The following is an 18,315-nucleotide window of genomic DNA, read 5'->3' as shown; positions in this document are numbered from 1 at the left end:
TTTTTTCTGTAGCGTTATGTGAGTTGTGCCTCAAAAATCCTGCCAAAAATATATATTTACAAATGTATAGTTTCCAGGACACCACCAACACAGACGCTGCGGTACTCCTTTCCTACAGAGAGGGATGGTAAACAGGGGTAAAATGGGCTCCCTCATACCCCACCCGTAAGATGACCATTGGTCTGGACACAGGGGCAAACCTCTCCATGTGCAGCCATAATCAGGCACACAGCCTCATACACCTAAAAATACAAGAATGTGTGCCAGGTGTGCTCAAGTGAGACCCATCCATGTATCCTTTGTTAGATACATGGACTAAGGGCTACCAATCCCCCAGGCCTTAATGAGGCAGTCAACTGGTTAAAGGAAAGCTTTTTGAATAGATCCCCATTGGGTAGTTGAAAGAGAGGGTGTAAAATGTTAGAATGTATTTAGTGATTTCTGGAACTCTATTAAGATGAATCATTTTATAGATGGGGATTCTAATGTATAGATGGAAAGGTTGTTTGTGTTCTACCAGAAAATTTGTTCTTCCCTAGAATTACATGTTTTCAATTTAAGTGATATCCACATGTTACACTGTTCAGGCTTGTGTCTGTGAAGTATAATTAATTTTTGTTATACATTTGTAGTATATAATTTTGGTATTTATTGTATTGATTTTGTTTGTAAACAGATCTTTTTTTTGTCATGATGGGAGTGCTCAACCTATTGAGGGGCCTTAGTTGGGCACACCCGCCATAGAAGGCCCTCCTTTTTAAGTGTATGAGGGGGCGGACCTGATTATTGCTGCACATGGGAAGATGTGCCCTTATGGTCATATTGTGGCCAATAAGGCTAATAGTCATGTTGTGGGTGGGATATGGGGGTGGCCCATTTTGTCCCTCTGTCTACCCTCCCTCCCAGCTGGGAGGGAGTGAGTAATGCAGCATCTGTGTTGGTAGCATCCTGGAAATGACATCCTACATTCCACAGGATGACGTCATGGCATTACACGTTTATGGTGGCTGAGATCGGAACGTCGGAGATCACATCAACTGTGCCATGTGCTTTCCAAATGGAGGCCTATGCTTGGTCCTAATGCTACACAGGGGTCATTCCCATTTATTTTCAGAGTGACTGACCTTCCCCTGGTGAAGAAAAATACAAAGATTTGAAATGCAAAAGAACTAGCATGAAGAAATGAGACAGATTTTATGTCCAAAGTCCAGTCTGGGTTGTTGTTAGGGATAGCTGCTTTGTAATGTTTTGTACACTTTTCAGCCATTAAGTGCTGATTCACACATGTACGGTGCACATTGAAGCTCAGGTTTAACAGCTAATTGACAGTAGTTGTTTTGCGGTTCAGGTCAGCTTTACAGCAGGTTCAGGACAAGTTTAGATCAGGTTCAGGTCAGGATTTTATCCTGTTCACAACTGTGTGGATTAGAAACCGTTCCCAGTTCTCTAAGCATGTAATCCGCACCTGAACCAGACCGCACTGCTCAGAAATCTGACATGACTCTTTTTCAGTTCGCACTGAATCCCCATTGCCAGTGCACCAGACATATGTGAACTATAGGAAGCAATGTTATTTCACATGTCATGCGGATTGGATGCGGTTCAAACCACATTCAATCCGCATATATGTGAACCTGCACGAATAGTATTTGTTGTTGATTTTAAGTGAACATTATTAATATTATTATTATTATAATACAGGATTTATATAGCGCCAGTAGTTCATGCAGTGCTTTACAACATAAGGGCCCTGCTCATTAGACTTACAGTCTAAGAGGGAAGATCAAGAGATACAAAAGGTAATAACTGTGGGGGATGGGCTGATGGAAAAAATAAATGTACGGTTGTTAGGTGGGGGCAAGATAGGCCTCTCTGACGAGATTAGTTTTCAGGGATCATCTAAAAGTGGACAGAGCAGGAGACAGTCAGACACATTGGGGAAGAGAGTTCCAGAGGATGGGACAAGGCTCTGGAGAAGTCCTGGAGGATAGTGTAGGAGGAGATGCCAAGGGAGCTAGAGGGCAGGAGGTCTTGGCAGCAACGAAGAGAATGATTTGGTTGATATTTTAAGACAAGGTTAGTGATGTAGCTAGGGGCTGAGTTATAGATGGCTTTATAAGTTGTTGTAAGTATCTTGAATTTAATTTGTTGGGTGAGCAGGAGCCAATGGAGGGATTGGCAAAGAGTGGTGGCAGACACTGAACGTTTGGTAAGGTGGACGATTCTGGAATCAGCATTCATGACGGACTGAAGGGGGGATAGCCTATGCAAAGGTAAGCCAGTGAAGATAGAGTTGCAGTAGTCAAGGCAGGGAGCCAGGGAAGCCAGGGAGTTAGTTAGCAAAGAGATGTTGGATGTTGGAGATGTTGCCAAAACATATGTCTTGTTTTGAATGTAAAATAAAGTAAATTGTTTTAGCTATAACCTAGATGTATCTTGCATTCATTGACGGACACAGCTTTTCTATTCTTGACCATAGGGTTATACCGCCACATACAAGAGTACAACACTAGGTAGAAAAAGAAAACAACACCATCTATAAGCATTCCTAGCTTGTATAAACCCCCTTTTTGCTATAGGCAAGCCAGTATTTCTGCATAGTGTTTAAGGAGTAAGGACCTGGTTCCCTGCTGGGACCTGTGGTTCCATATCTTTTATCCTTTTTTAAATTTTTTCCTGCAGAGAACTGCATATAAACTCCTGGCTAGGAGACAGGATGGATAATCCAGACTCAGTTGTCACAAACCCCCCCCCCCCTTTGCCTGTGGACTTGTTTTTGTGGGCCCTCTCGCATATGGGCACACTACGCTGGCGGGCTCACCTTAACTTTTTTTGCCAGCTAGTGCCATTGCCCAGTGGAAGTCACGAGACACACGTGACGTAACACGTAGGCGTGCGGTGACGTACTTCCGGTCGGACGCCATCTTTGTGCACCCATTCAGCTACACCCATTGTGAAGGGAAATATCTGTTTATGCTGTTCACAAGAAGGAGGATTATATGAGTGCATATCTTACTGTTACCTGCATTTATTAATAAAAGCACTATTCGACTATTTGGAGCTTCTGCTTATATTCTATGAGAGTCACTAGCCATACTTACTACACTACGGGAAAGAGGTCTGACCATTACATATGCCAGTCTGAAAGAGGGATGTCATCCAGGAGAAAGTGACGCGGTTATGGAGGAGCTTTACACATGAAGGATCCAGTAATAGAGATCCTAATAGCGTTGTGACCCTTTACGGGTCGATGCGGGGAGGTGAGCGCGCATTTTTTCCATTAGTGGATGCCCGCTTGTCACCATCTGCACAGATCACTCACGTTCACAAGATTTCATATTTTATGTGTATTGCACCCATCTTGGACATTTTTTGTTATATTAGGGTGTGCGATGTATATGTATGTTCTGCATGGCATGAGATATATTTTTTGCACTATATGCGTGTAGATATATTGATTTGTGTTTTTCATCGTTTTATTGAGTAGTTGCAGGAAATGTGATGTGTTTTTTCACATATTGATTTAGTGGGTTAATTAATTTTGTATATATGTTACATGTACATGCGTTTTGATACTTTATGTGGGGTATATTTTTTTGAGAAATTTGGAGCACGTATAGTAGTCCTATCATTGGATTACTCACGATCATGTGAAAATTGGATATTCAGTCCAGATTGGTGTGAGTGTTGTGTGGTTTGTTTTCTATGCACATATACTGCGTTTAGGCATCATTATCAGCTTATGCATGTTCCCTTTTTCCCCTTTATAGTTGGCATCTATCACATGCACTATAATATCACTTTATTTGTGTATTCATTTTATTTGTTTTATTGTGGATATTTACATGCATTTATAAGTGTATTTTTTACAGGTTTAGGGTTTATTCATAGGTAGTAGCGCCACATAATTTCCTTTTTCACAATGTACTCTATGGCTCCTGCATTTAGAAAGGTCTACCCTGACCCCAAAAAGTTGGTAAGATCTCTGGATCTGATTCTTGACTGTGTGAGCTTGAGCTTTTCTCCTGCTGGACAAATCTTGCAGCTTCAGATGGCGGTCTTGATGTTTCTGTCCAGCAGACAATCTTCACTGAGATCCTGCAGGCTGGTCCTGGGTCCTCTGATGTTCACCTTCTCGGTGGTTACCTATGCACAGTTTCAAGCAACGGTTCTGTAGAGGGAATTCCAAGCCCAAGGGATATAGCTCTTGTTTTCTCTGGTCAACCAGATTTGATTGGGTCAGTTGGCCAGGACATCTGGTCTCCCTCCCTACAGTCTGAGAAGTCCCTTCTCCTCCTCCACTGGATAGTAGTCATGACTGATGTTTGCCTGAGGAGGGGCTCTGGGGTTAAGATTGGTTCAGGGACTTTGGACACCCAAGGTGGCTCGGCTGCCCATCAATGTTGTGGAGCTATATGCGGCTGGGTCTGGATCAATGTGCATCCTTCGGTGAGCTGACCTTCATACACCGACTCTCTGCGCCATGTACAGTATGTTCCAGGCATCAGGAACTGACAGGCAGCCTATAACTTGCTGGATGCAACAGGTGCTCTGATGGGGTCAGTATTGCCTCATTTATGTGTTCCCTCCTCATCAGCTGTGCAGGATAGAGGCCGCACAAATTCCAGTCAATTTGGTGGCTAGCTGGTCGCAGATGCTCCCTAGTGGCTGCCCTTTAGGGGGATCTCCTGTGCCACCATCTTTGGCTTTGACAGCATGGCTATGAGAGCTTGGTTCTGAGAGGAGGTCGTCGGATTTGGTGATCCTTCTTTTGTTGAAAGTGTTCAGGTCAAGAGATTCCTCATCACACCTGGAAGGCTTTCATCTCCTTAGCTTCCATCTGCTCACCTTCTCGGTGGTTCGGGTTTTGGCTTTTTCCAGTGCACAAACGCTGCCTTGTGTACTGTTAAGGGCAAGGCTTCCACCCTGACATTCTTTTCTTCTACGACGCTTAGCCACACTCTCTCCTTTGATTCATACCTCCATCTATGGGGTTTGCCATGTGGAGCTTCCAATGCCTTTTCCTTTTCTGTCGTGGGACCCAGACTTGCTTCTTTCTGTCCTCTAGAAACCTTCCTCTTTTTCAGTGTATTCAGGGTAGTCCCCTACTTACTGTATGCTTTCTTAGGGAATTATTTTCTTTTTTTTTTCCTTTTATTCTGCATGGCTGTGTTGGAATTGGCAGCCTTATCCTGTTTCCACTGTGGTCTTACATTGGGTTAAGGGGATTCTTGGTTTGTGTCCCTCCTCTCTTCCAAAGCTGGTGTCAGATTTTCTGCGGGTAGCGGATGTTGTCTAGCCTTTCCCGTACATACTCCTTTCACACCCTAAGGAGGTTTGCTGCACTTCTTGACTGTGATTTGGGTGTTCTTTTTTCTATCTTTTTGCACTACTTTGTGACTAACTGGCTTGACTGTAGCAGAGAAGGGCTTTATACCAGCTAGGACTGCCCATAGGTGTTTCTTGTGTCCTACTCCTGTAGGTGTCTGATAATCTTATGGTCAAGAATAGAAAAGCTGTGTCCATCAATTAACTCCGAAAAAGGAATTTTACGGTGAGTAGCAAAAAAATCCAGTTTTTGCTGTCCATTAGAGAAAAGTAAAAGTAGGAATTGGAATATGTTATGTTAAGTAATTTATCAGAATATCATAAAAAGGGAAATATATTTTTCAATAAATACAGTAGCTGGCTTCTAGTCAAAAACGCACTTAAATGACAGCTGTCATTTTCAGCCATGTTTAGCATATAGGCCATGATCTATAAACCTATTTTTTTTTTTTTTTTTAATTTAAATATTTATTAAATTTTTCATGTTAATACACAAAACCTATGTATGTAGTATTTTTTACTGTTTAGTTTGACATACAAGTTAAAAAGGTTCTACAGGCTCAAGGTTTTTTTTACCTGCATGCATGCCATGCATGCAGGTAAAAAACCTTCTGTTTGCAGCAGTGCCCAAACCCCTTCAATACTTACCTGAGCCTTACTGTGATCCAGTGATGTGAATGAGCCTTGGCTATCCCAGGTCTCTGCCTCTGTCAATCACAGCCAGTCAGCTGCTCTGTGCAAAACCACTGCACACTGTAGGTAAGTGTAGCATGTTTGTTATGTTCCAGAAAAAAAAAGAACCTTTAGAATCAATTTAATAAGTGATGTTACGGTTTATGTTGTCTCTAGTGTTTGAGACGTGAATAACTTCCATTCAACCACATAAGTGACTTTGGTATAATTTGATAAAAGGAACACTTTAAATAGTAGTTGGAAATACACAAGTTATGTAAATTGAGAGCTTCCATATAATAAATCATTAGATAGCATTCTTTAGGCTTATGGTCTGACATTGTAAGTTACTTGACTTGAGTGGTCTGTAGATTGCATGCTGCTGTTGGGGAGATTTCAAGCTTAAGCTCCTTGTTGCTGAATCATTGCAGGTCCCTATGATTTTGGAGGTGTCCTGACCAACAGTAATCGGGACGTTGTCAATGGGGATGCTTTACACAAGAGGAATCAAACGTACAAAGAAATGCACTGGTGAGAGCGTTACTTGTAAAAGCAGTGTGAAATGCTTTAATAACATTTCTGTGTATTTAATGTATTCATCATTGAAGGTCTGTGTTGCTGCTAGCCAAGAGCTAATGACCACATCCCCCCGCCCTCCCCCCCAAACCAATTTGCTTCTGAAGCAATAGGCATAGCAATGAGCTACCCAGTAGGAAGTGCTGGGAAATACCATGGGATCCATCAGCTGAATGGAGGGGTGGGGGGAGTGCTGCAAAGGTGAATATCATGCACAAAATAGTAATCCAGGGCATAGATGCTGTGACAAACCATCCCTTTGTGATAACATTTTGCCCTTTCTGTTCTGGCTTTATCCCCTTGTTAAGTGCCCTTCCCATTCTACCTTTTTTAAAGCTGTATATGTTTAGCAGCTGTTATGTAGACAGGCATTTTACATTGTTGGTTTAGGGTAATGTGAACTTGTAGTCTTTCACTTCTCTAGATTTCATACTGTGCTGTTGTGTTGTGCGGTAGACTTTTGTTGTGGGTGGGGAAAACCAGGTGCCAGACTGTCGGGTGGGGATGAAGGGGGCAGGGATTACTGTCAGGATGTGCTGTATAAACTGAGCTGTGTTCATTATAGCATTCATTCATTCACCCTACACAAAGTTCCAACTCGTGGTTTGGGATATCGGGGAAGGATTGTCTTTGAGCTTTAATACCCGCCTTGGCAGAGCGCTGAAAGACTTGCCAGAAAAGGGGACCATTGGCTGAGACGAAGCGCTCCACACGAGGAAGCCCAGGCAGAACGGTTTCGCCATAACTGGTTGGCAGCAGTGGGATCTTTCCTCATTGCGGAGAAAGTCCAAACCACCAACTGGGACCTCATCTTTTTCGCGGAGATGTCCCTGCTCGGCCAGATGGATGTACAGGACCTCCGGAAGCCAGCTCTCCAAAGCCTGCTTGTTGCTCGGTGAGGTATCGCTGGCTCCAAGACCAAAGAGGAACTGTTGGCCGAGATTATGGCCCTGGACCAACTGGATGCGCACCCCACTTCACCTGATGCGCAATCTGCTACACTTGAAGTGAACACCGCTCCGCTTCACGGGAGGAGTTGGAGGAACAGAGCAGCTCATCAGCCCCTGAAATGCCAGGCTCACTTAGCACCGTACAGAGACCCCTATACCATTCGGATTTACAACAAGAGGTGGAGTGGCGTTTGGCTCTGTTCGGCAGCACTCCCACCCCCGAACAGATTTCCAAGGCCCTGGATGATGCCACCCAACTACGGCTTAGTCACTCCTGGTCATCAACCGAGGGCAACCGGATCAAAGAAAATTTCTTACGCTGCTTTTAAAACTTTCTCGGAGGCGGATGGGGACATTGACAGCTTTTTCAGGACTTTGAACAGTTGTGCACCCTCCATGGTGTGACAGCCCAAGACTGGGTCCCCATTTTGTGCAGCAAGCTAACAGTCAGCTGCAGATGTATTCAGGACTGTACCCGACAGCTACTGCTTGGATTACGATTATGTTAAGGAACACTTGCTGGCCCGTTACGCTCTCACCCCAGAGGCATACCACTTAAAGTTCCAGGAACTCAAGAAGAAACCGCAGGACACCTTCACTGAATGGGGACATCAGTTACAACACGCTGCCCGCAGCTGAGTCCAAGGGTGTCCGATCACCAAGCTGGAGGAACTGTTGCAACTGCTGTTACTGGAGCAGTTTTACAATGGACTTCCGGGGGGATGTTAGATTAGGGGGTTCGAGACAGACACCCCCTAATCTTAGCCGATGCTAGTCACTGGGCAGATGAGTACCTGGACAACAGGAGGCTAACAGAGCCCGCCATTCCCCCTGCACCTCATCCGCAACCAGTGGTGCCCACTCCGGTCACCCGAGAATACCTCAGACCACCCACACCTTCCGGCCCAAAGCGGTCTGACCCACGCTGTTATGAAATCCACCAAGGCCCCAGACCAGCCAACCCCCCGGGGGGACTTCCAACTGACCTACCACTCTCTATGGCCAAGCCTCTGCCTTCTCCCTACAGGACCAACCCAGTGAAACCGCCTCTTCATGGAGGAATTTTACAACCAAGGATGAGGACATCGGGGTCTTTCACGAGGCTAACCCTCTCTAGGCTGCCACCCTGGACAATCGCTGACATCACCAACAGGTTGTCCATGTTAACAGCTGTCAGGCCCAAGGATTAAGGGACACTGGGGCCACACTCACCCTAGTCCAACCCCAACTGGTACCAGAATGGGCCAAGACCGGGCGGTCTGTGGCTGTACGGGTAGCAGGAGGCCATGTCTACCGGACTCCTACCGCAAGGGTTCATCTGGACTGGGGGCCGGGGCCAGGGAAGTTGCAATTGGAGTAATGCAGAACCTGCTGGCTGAGGTTCTCCTTGGAAATGATCTGGGAGTCCTGGTCTCCACCTTTGGCACCGAGACCCCTGCCAAAGCTCATCCGGTCACCACTCGCCCCCAGACTAGAGAGCACACTGCCGCTCCACCTGCCGAGGCTCCGGTAAGAGTCGAATATCCACCCCCTTCTGAGCTTGTCCCTGCCCTGACCTGGGATTTCCCCGCTGATTTCGTTAAGGAGATAGTCAGTGACCTTAGACCTCTATAGATGGAAGAGCTGGGAGTGATCCTGGGGGATTGGGAGATGTGAGGCATAAATGGGACCAGGGCAAGTTGTACAGGGTCCACGGGGGAGAGGGGGTGGGCGCTGCCTAAATACCTCACCGGCAGATGGTAGTACCGATGAAGTATCAGTGTGATCTCCTCCAGATTACGCATGATGTTCCCCTTGCTGGGCATTTGGGCAACCGACAGACCCTGCATCGGTTAACCCAGAGTTTCTTCTGTCCAGGAGTAAGGGGGGACGTTCGGGACTACTGTTGGTCCTGTGAGGTCTGCCAGAAGGTAGGGAAGCAAGGAGATAGGCCCAGGGCCACTCTGAGGCCCCTACCCATAGTCGGGGAACCTTTTAGCCGTATCACCGTGGACCTATTGGGGCACCTCAATCGGCCTAGTCCCACGGGCAAGAAGTATATCTTGACCATTGTTGACTACGCCACCGGGTATCCGGAGGCCATAGCACTGAGAGATGTGCAGGCAGAAACAGTTGCTCAAGCCCTGCTGCAGATCTTTACTCAGGTAGGATTTCCTCGGGAGATCCTGACTGACCAAGGCACGCTCTTCACGGCTGAGCTTACCCAACAACTTTGGAAGTTGTGTGGGATTAGACCACTGTACAGCTCTCCCTACCACCTCCAGACCAATGGGCTCTGCGAACAGTTTAACGGTACACTGAAACAGCTCCTCCGAACGTTCACCATGTCCCATAAGGACTGGGAGCGGCATCTCCCCCACCTCCTGTTCGCCTAACGAGAGGTACCGCAGGAGTCCACTGGGTTCTCTTCCTTCGAGCTGCTGTACGGCTGGAGGGTTCGGGGACCCCTGGATCTCCTACACGAACACTGGGAGGGAGCAGTGGCCGAGGAGGGAACCTTGGTGGTGGCCTATGTGCTGGAGCTCAGGGAGAGGCTACAATGGTTGACGACCTTAGTATGGGACAACCTTGAGGCCGCCCAGAGCCGATAAACGGTGGTACGACCGGTGTGCCCGAGACCGAACAACTTAGGTCAGAAAGTGTTGGCCTTGAAACCAGTCAGGTGTGACAAATTACAGGCTGCCTGACAGGGCCCGTACCAAGTGGTGGAGCTACTCTGTGATACCACGTACATTGTAGCTCGCTGTTCGAAAGGAAGGACCCGGCGAACCTTCCATGTGAATATGTTGAAAGAAAGAGAGTGTAGCTGCTATTTGCGTTCTGGCTACCGATGACTCAGAAACGTTTCTTCTGCCAGGGCTGCTGGACAGTCCCAGCTGAGTGTAGAGGACATAGATATCAGCACATGACTGCCTCCCGAGGCCCAGGAACAGGCCCGCCAACTGCTCCAAGAGCGCCGAGGGCTGTTCTCGCCCGGATACACCACCACAACTGCCCACCGGGTAGACACGCAGGCCCTGATTTACTAAGAATTGAGTCTACCAGCAGACACTGAACATTCAGGCAGACTCAATTCAATCAATCTAGACCTGTCAGTCATCAGAAAGGCGTCTAGCAAGCTCATTGAAAAGAGTCTACTTTGTGGACTCTTTCCTGTTAGTAAATCTGGAATCATGTCAGGCACATTTCTAAATGCAATGCCGGATATGTTCGCTAGGTGGCGCACAACCGCAGGCTTTGTCCCGTTGGCATTTCTCTGTTTGTATATGAGAATACTTATAATTTAAAATAAAAAGCACACCTATATTCATTTTTTTTTTTTTTTTTTGGTTGCTGCTTCTCCAAAAATGATCAAACAACTAATGCATTTCGTAATGAATGTAAATTCTGTTTTCAAATGTCAAACACTTTCACACTTCTATCTCAAATAATTAGGAATGTCTAGTTCTAATTTCCCAATATAATTATATATCTTCATTCTCTTTAATCATGTAACTGTTCTATGTTAAAGTAATATTGCAGCGCTATAAATGCATGTTATCAATCATAAACGCATGTAAAATCAAAAATGTGCAAATAAGTGCAATAATGATGTAAACTGGTAAATAGTGCTAAAAAAAGTTCATATAATCATTCCTGAATAATGGAATGTCCTTTGTGTGAGAGTACCCACTCAGAGAGTGCCTATGAATGGCACGTGTGGTTTATCCGTGACGAACAGTAGTGCATGAACTCGTGAAAGGTAATCCACCCTTGGGACAGGTATATACTCAGCAGAACAAAAGTATTAATGCGCATGGGTTATACACATCACACATCTAGGGGGTATGGGTTAGTCATCCAGCCGCGGCAAAACTGGCGCCTCGTATTGAGTCAAGAGGAGTTGAAGCCTCCCATTCAAGTCTATGGTGCTGCTCCTCAAACGCCTGGCAGACGTTTGATGTGCGGTTGCGACGCGGTTGTGAGGCATTTTCGGAGCGTTAATACCATTTAACTTCTTTACAGGCATTTGTGGTGCAGTCTTAACGCTTGGCAAACGCTTATCAAATGCCTCAAAACCGCGCATAGGGCATTTGAGGAGCGTTCAAAATGCTTCCCAAATGCCTGTCAAATGCTATAGGGGCGTTTGGCAAGAGTTAGAAATAAAGTCAAGTGTGAACGAGCCCTTAAACCTCTCTCCTTGTACAACTTGACCCCTTCCCCCTGTCATCACCTGTTCCATCTGCAAATCTATCAATGCCCCACTCTTTTTATTTAACTATTTATTTACTGATCAGCTCAGATCTCACATTATTATATGATTCCTGATTGTATCTAACCACTAGTCTCATTGAATTCACAATTCCTGGTCAGTCCAGTTCCCTTACCTTTAGGGCCAGTTCACACTACATGTGTTTCAGTTGCTTTTTTTGCATCCAAAACGCACAGAAAGAAGGTTATATGGTTGTCAATGTCCTAGTTCACATCATCGCTTGCAGTTCCAGTGCGTTGCAGGTGCTGCCAAAAAAGTCAGAACAGGCTGCATTGTTTATGCATAGAACTGTACTGGAACACAGTAAAACGCCCTGGAACGCACTAAAACGCACATGTCCCTAATTGAATTGAAGAAAGAGAGAGGGGAAAAAATTAACTGGAATGCATAAAAAACTGCACTTGAACACGTCAAAAACGCATCCAAAATACACTGGAACACACCAAAAACACATCCAAAATGCACTGGAACACACTAAAAATGCATCCAAAATGCACTGGAATACATCAAAAATGCATCCAAAATGCACTGGAACATGCTAAACATGCATCAAAAAAGTGCATGCAAAAACGCATCTGGAACACATCTAGACTGTGTTTCTATAGTGTGAACTGGCCCTTAGGAATTGTTCAAACCATTTGTGGTGCAGAAATGCATGCAAGAGCTCGCATTTTCCTGCACAGCAAAGAAATGCAATGCCCTCTGCAGATGTGCACAGGTACCATGATAAAAACTTAATTGCACCTCCACACGTCTAGTAAACACAGACACATTCACAGCCACCAAAACGCATGGCACCACACTACTGTGCGGTTAGGTGCAACACACTTTTAAAATAATATGCCTGCAGTATTTTTGCATGTTCCCACACGTTAGGCAGCTCATTGAAATTAATGAGCTGAGGAAAAAAGTAAAAAATGCCAGCATGAATGAGTGGGTTGTTCATGTGGCCGTAGCCACCTGTGGGGACACTGCAGCTGTATGAACACAGGTTTTAATCGGACAGGTGTCTTCACCTGGGTGTATGCTTGTGTCTGTGCCACCTGTATAGTTAGGAAGAACAATATCTTCTTCTATGGAATACCTTGAACCTCTGCTATGTACCTCAGTGTATCTAGGAATCAGACATGTTTTCAACTGAAAATACAATTATTAGTAATGTTTCCCTGCAATCATTTGGATCAACACTGCCCACTACCACTTCCAGGTGTGTGCAAACGTCCTTCCGCAAACGTGATGACGTATTTCCGGTATGACAGCTGCTCTAGTGCCTCCTCCAACAGCCATCTTGGCGTTTATTTGTGCACCATAGCAATTTTCCATGCGGCTCCATTGTGTATATGACATTCGCAAATATACAGTCAGGTCCATAAATATTGGGACATCGACACAATTCTAACATTTTTGGCTCTATACACCACCACAATGGATTTGAAATGAAACTAACAAGATGTGCTTTAACTGCAGACTGTCAGCTTTAATTTGAGGGTATTTACATCCAAATCAGGTGAACGGTGTAGGAATTACAACAGTTTGCATATGTGCCTCCCACTTGTTAAGAGACCAAAAGTAATGGGACAGAATAATAATCATAAATCAAACTTTCACTTTTTAATACTTGGTGGCAAATACTTTGCAGTCAATTACAGCCTGAAGTCTGGAACGCATAGACATCACCAGACGCTGGGTTTCATCCCTGGTGATGCTCTGCCAGGCCTCTACAGCAACTGTCTTCAGTTCCTGCTTGTTTTTGGGGCATTTTCCCTTTAGTTTTGTCTTCAGCAAGTGAAATGCATGCTCAATCGGATTCAGGTCAGGTGATTGACTTGGCCATTGCATAACATTCCACTTCTTTCCCTTAAAAAACTCTTTGGTTGCTTTTGCAGTATGCTTTAGGTCATTGTCCATCTGCACTTTGAAGTGGCGTCCAATGAGTTCTGAAGCATTTGGCTGAATATGAGCAGATAATATTGTCCCAAACACTTCAGAATTCATCCTGCTGCTTTTGTCAGCCGTCACATCATCAATAAATACAAGAGGACCAGTTCCATTGGTAGCCATACATGCCCACGCCATGACACTACCACCACCATGCTTCACTGATTAGGTGGTATGCTTAGGATCATGAGCAGTTCCTTTCCTTCTCCATACTCTTCTCTTCCCATCACTCTGGTACAAGTTGATCTTGGTCTCATCTGTCCGTAGGATGTTGTTCCAGAACTGTGAAGGCTTTTTTAGATGTCGTTTGGCAAACTCTAATCTGGCCTTCCTGTTTTTGAGGCTAACCAATGGTTTGCATCTTGTGGTGAACCCTCTGTATTCACTCTGGTGAAGTCTTCTCTTGATTGTTGACTTTGACACACATACACCTACCTCCTGGAGAGTGTTCTTGATCTGGCCAATTGTTGTGAAGGGTGTTTTCTTCACCAGGGAAAGAATTCTTCGGTCATCCACCACAGTTGTTTTCCGTGGTCTTCCGGGTCTTTTGGTGTTGCTGAGCTCACCGGTGCGTTCCTTCTTTTTAAGAATGTTCCAAACAGTTGTTTTGGCCACGCCTAATGTTTTTGCGATCTTTCTGATGGGTTTGTTTTGTTTTTTCAGCCTAATGATGGCTTGCTTCACTGATAGTGACAGCTCTTTGGATCTCATCTTGAGAGTTGACAGCAACAGATTCCAAATGCAAATAGCACACTTGAAATGAACTCTGGACCTTTTATCTGCTCATTGTAATTGGGATAATGAGAGAATAACACACAGCTGGCCATGGAACAGCTGAGAAGCCAACTGTCCCATTACTTTTGGTCCCTTAACAAGTGGGAGGCACATATGCAAACTGTTGTAATTCCTACACAGTTCACCTGATTTGGATGTAAATACCCTCAAATTAAAGCTGACAGTCTGCAGTTAAAGCACATCTTGTTTGTTTCATTTCAAATCCATTGTGGTGGTGTATAAAGCCAAAAATGTTAGAATTGTGTTGATGTTCCAATATTTATGGACCTGACTGTATGTTTGCAGCTCTATTGTGTATTTGACATTGGCGAATATATGTTTGCAGCTCTACTGTGTATATGACATTGGTGAATATATGTTTGCAGCTCTATTGTGTATTTGGCATTGGTGAATATATGTTTGCCGGTAAAGGCCCAAAGTCAACATAAATTGGGGGCCTAATTTATTACTGTTAAGAGGATTGTAGAAAAAGAATAGCTAGCTGCACATTGAACACAACCTATTCATTGGTACATAACATGGTCTTGTGGTGCAATAGGGGGCTTTTGGTTTGTTAGTTTGGACATACTTGCATATGTGCACTCTGACAAGCTAGATTTGGGCATATTATATAGCATGCAAAATATAAGTGTTAGGGGTGCTAGTATATTGAACTTGAACATGAAATAACCCCCCAACAATAAACATAGCCCAAATGTTTATTGATCAAATATATATTCCACATTTTATTTGGACAGCAGCAACAAGTAGGTAGTCAATTTCTTGGTGAGAAAAAAAAAGCAGGATTGATGTTGCTAAAATAGAACAGTCCTGCTTGTGACGAATGCGGTGTCAGACCCCAGACCTTCTCACCAAACTCGTGACCGAAGGACTAGCCAATCTAAAACCGCAATGTCACATGCGTGACAATGCCACGCCCAGCTGCACCCTGCACAATAGTTTTCCAGCTAATTGGACCACAATCGATGTACCGGCAGCCTGGGAGCGATTGTTACTGTGTCAGGTTAATTCCGCAATTAACCCTTCACACTGCTACCACCTCCTTTTTGTACAGAGAAAGAGGAAACTTGGCTATACCAGCAATAACGCTATAATGGTTGAGATAATCGTCTGTATAACACTGTCACCACAGACCGGTTATACAGAGGGTTAAACAAACACAGTAGCGCTCTGTTAGAGGCAGGAATTTGTAAATTGCATTAACGAGCTATAGAAACAGTTCAACACTTTCAGAAAGCAAGATTTATTACTAAAAGGTCAAAAAGGGTGCAATAAAAATATTTACAGAAAAAAGATGTAACCAATATATATATAAATATACAGAGAGCAACAGCACAGCAAAGAGGTAACAGAAAGGAGGTTAAAGTACTTGCCAATCAGCCTTTGGTTTGCAGATCAAGTTTCAGAGCGAAAGGGCTGTCTCCTAAGTTGGTTCTGATGTTAAACGGGAGAATTCTTCAACTTCCCTCTCTTAGGCCTGACAGCCCATTTTGTAGTTCCCCAGCAGGGGGTGTCTCTGAAGTCAAGGACCAATACCCCGTTTAGGGAGGGATCGTCTGGGCGTAGACCTAAACTAGAGCCAAAATCTCTTATAGTTCATATTTTGGCTCATAACTTTCCCTATGCACAAGTGTCATTCCACCCACGGCTAGATTATTATGCAGACGCATCTGAGGAATGATTAGATATGAAATATGAAATTATACACTGAATGGTTCAAGAGATCTACTTTTCTGCTTTCCTATGTATTCCATCCAAGGAGAGTGACATATCAAACTGTTGGTCTCCTCGTGGCCATATCGTGAAGATATGCCTGGTTTTTATAAAAGTCTCTCATATTCCAAGATATGAGACATAGGGGAAAAATGGGTTTTAAAAGTGTTATCTGGTTCGTGCTCCTCTGGAATGTCTTTGAACTCCTGGGAAGGCTTGTGTTATCTTTTACGATGTGCTAGATTGCACAGCTCTCTTAGACAACCTGGCACTTCAGCTCAAAAATGTTTTATAGCTCGGGGCACCTTGCTGTGCCCTGGCCGGCTTGTGACACTTTTAACACACAGGCCATATATCAATGTCATACACAGAGATGAAGGGGAGAATGAGGGGGAATGTGTTTTTCAAGATGGTTGACCCTTTGCCAAGATGGAGGTTGAAGCCAAAATGGATGAACCGCGTCCATCTCTGGGTGTACGCCTGCTACACTGCTCATAAGAGCTTACAATCTAAAAGATTATACTTCTAATGAACTGTGCTTTCACAGGTTACAGCAGGAACCCAACGGTTAAAATTAATCACGTAGTAGGCTTATCTATCCACAAAATAGGCTGCAGATCAAAATATCAATATAAAAATACATATGTGCCAAAATAAAACACCTCCCACCTCTCCAAATTCCCCACACATACATTTCTCATCAGGTTTGTCCGAAAACTGCATTTCAGTCTAAATAAGCAAGCAAACTATAGCCAAGTGCAGACTTGGTAGAGCAGAGCAATTGACATGTGTTAGGATTACAGTGCAAAGATAATAAACACACAATCATTATACAATAACACACAAACACACCTTAGAAGGAAAAAAATGCAAAACATTTACAGCCCACATCAAAACACAGCGTGAATGTGGTCTGGGGCAATTCAGCACAATATCTCTTCCTCCCCAAACCACTACAGGCAAGGACTTGCTGAAAATAACCTGGCCTCTTGTCTGGGGCAATTCAGCACAATATCTCTTCCTCCCCAAACCACTACAGGCAAGGACTTGCTGAAAATAACCTGGCCTCTTCCAAGGTAAAATCTGCCACTTCTGCAACTCTTTATATAACATAGGCCACACCCACAACTGTCATTTGGTCAGAGAAAGTGTTTGCACTTGATTAATTCTCTTCCCACCTGCGTTAACCCTTGGTCTACAGGACCCACAAATCAGAGTCAGAAAGAAAGCCACAGTGAAGTGTATCTGTGCAGCATACAACAGAGCATTGAACAGGGATGTGAAGGGGAACCCCATGGCAATATTTATTGGCACTATGTTCACAATTCACTCCAGATTATCGCATGAATTAAGGCAGTCACATGACCACATCTGGCATGCAATACTGAAAATGTCAATTCACTTTTGCTAGTATGCGGGATTTCCCATAAATCAGAAAAACACTCAGGAAATCCAACATAAAAAGGCCTTACACCCCGGTCACATCAAAGCCGATTTAGAAATCGTAAGACTTACAGTGAAGATGCCAAATTCCTTACGATTTGCAAGACATCTGACAGAGATATCTATGCAAATCGCCACAAAAGTAGTGCATGTAATACTTTAGAAATCAGTGTCGGAAAAGCACCCATGTGACCACTCTAATAGCAGACAATTGGGTGTGACTTGGCATACGATTTGCAAGTCGCATGTCATGCAAATCACTCAATGTGACCACTATTAGAGCATTCATATTGTTGTGGTTCAAATTTGGTTGGAGCTGCAATAATTTCTAAAGTAATGAATACACTACTTTGCATAGGATTTGCAGAGAGATCTGTGTCAGATGTCTTGCAAATCTCACTTTAAATCAGCATGTCCCCTGACTTTGAAATTATGCCACTTCACTGTAAGTCACATGATGTGACCGTAGAGTAAGTCGCAGCACTTCAAAATCCGCTTTGATGTGACCGGGGTGGCCCCCAGTCACATCGGATGCAATTTGGCATGCGATTTGCAAGTCGCAGGGCATGTAAATCGCATGCCAAGTCGCATCCAGGGTGCGCGATTTGGGAATTGAAATTGTACCTGATATCGGATCTAATGAATGAG

At 44.4% G+C, this 18,315-nt stretch overlaps 1 protein-coding gene across 15 annotated transcripts in view; it reads left to right on the top strand.

Annotated features, from left to right (window-relative positions):
- The window catches only part of SCAI (suppressor of cancer cell invasion), a 1,319,466-nt gene that overhangs the window by 884,377 nt on the left and 416,774 nt on the right, over positions 1 to 18,315 (top strand). For all 15 annotated transcript variants that reach the window (XR_016307572.1, XR_016307574.1, XR_016307571.1 and 12 more), the window contains one exon: positions 6,432 to 6,531. Coding sequence is in view for 10 of the 15 variants with exons in the window: in XM_089658464.1 (XP_089514590.1) it covers positions 6,432 to 6,531 (100 nt within the window). In the remaining 5 variants the exon portion in view is untranslated. The remainder of the gene's footprint in view (positions 1 to 6,431; positions 6,532 to 18,315) is intronic.

This window comes from Staurois parvus, unplaced genomic scaffold, assembly GCF_062004578.1.
Source record: "Staurois parvus isolate SC_StPar_1 unplaced genomic scaffold, SC_StPar_1.0 ptg001072l, whole genome shotgun sequence".
Classification (NCBI taxonomy): Eukaryota; Metazoa; Chordata; class Amphibia; order Anura; family Ranidae; genus Staurois; species Staurois parvus.
This window is presented reverse-complemented; position numbering and strand designations above follow the sequence as displayed.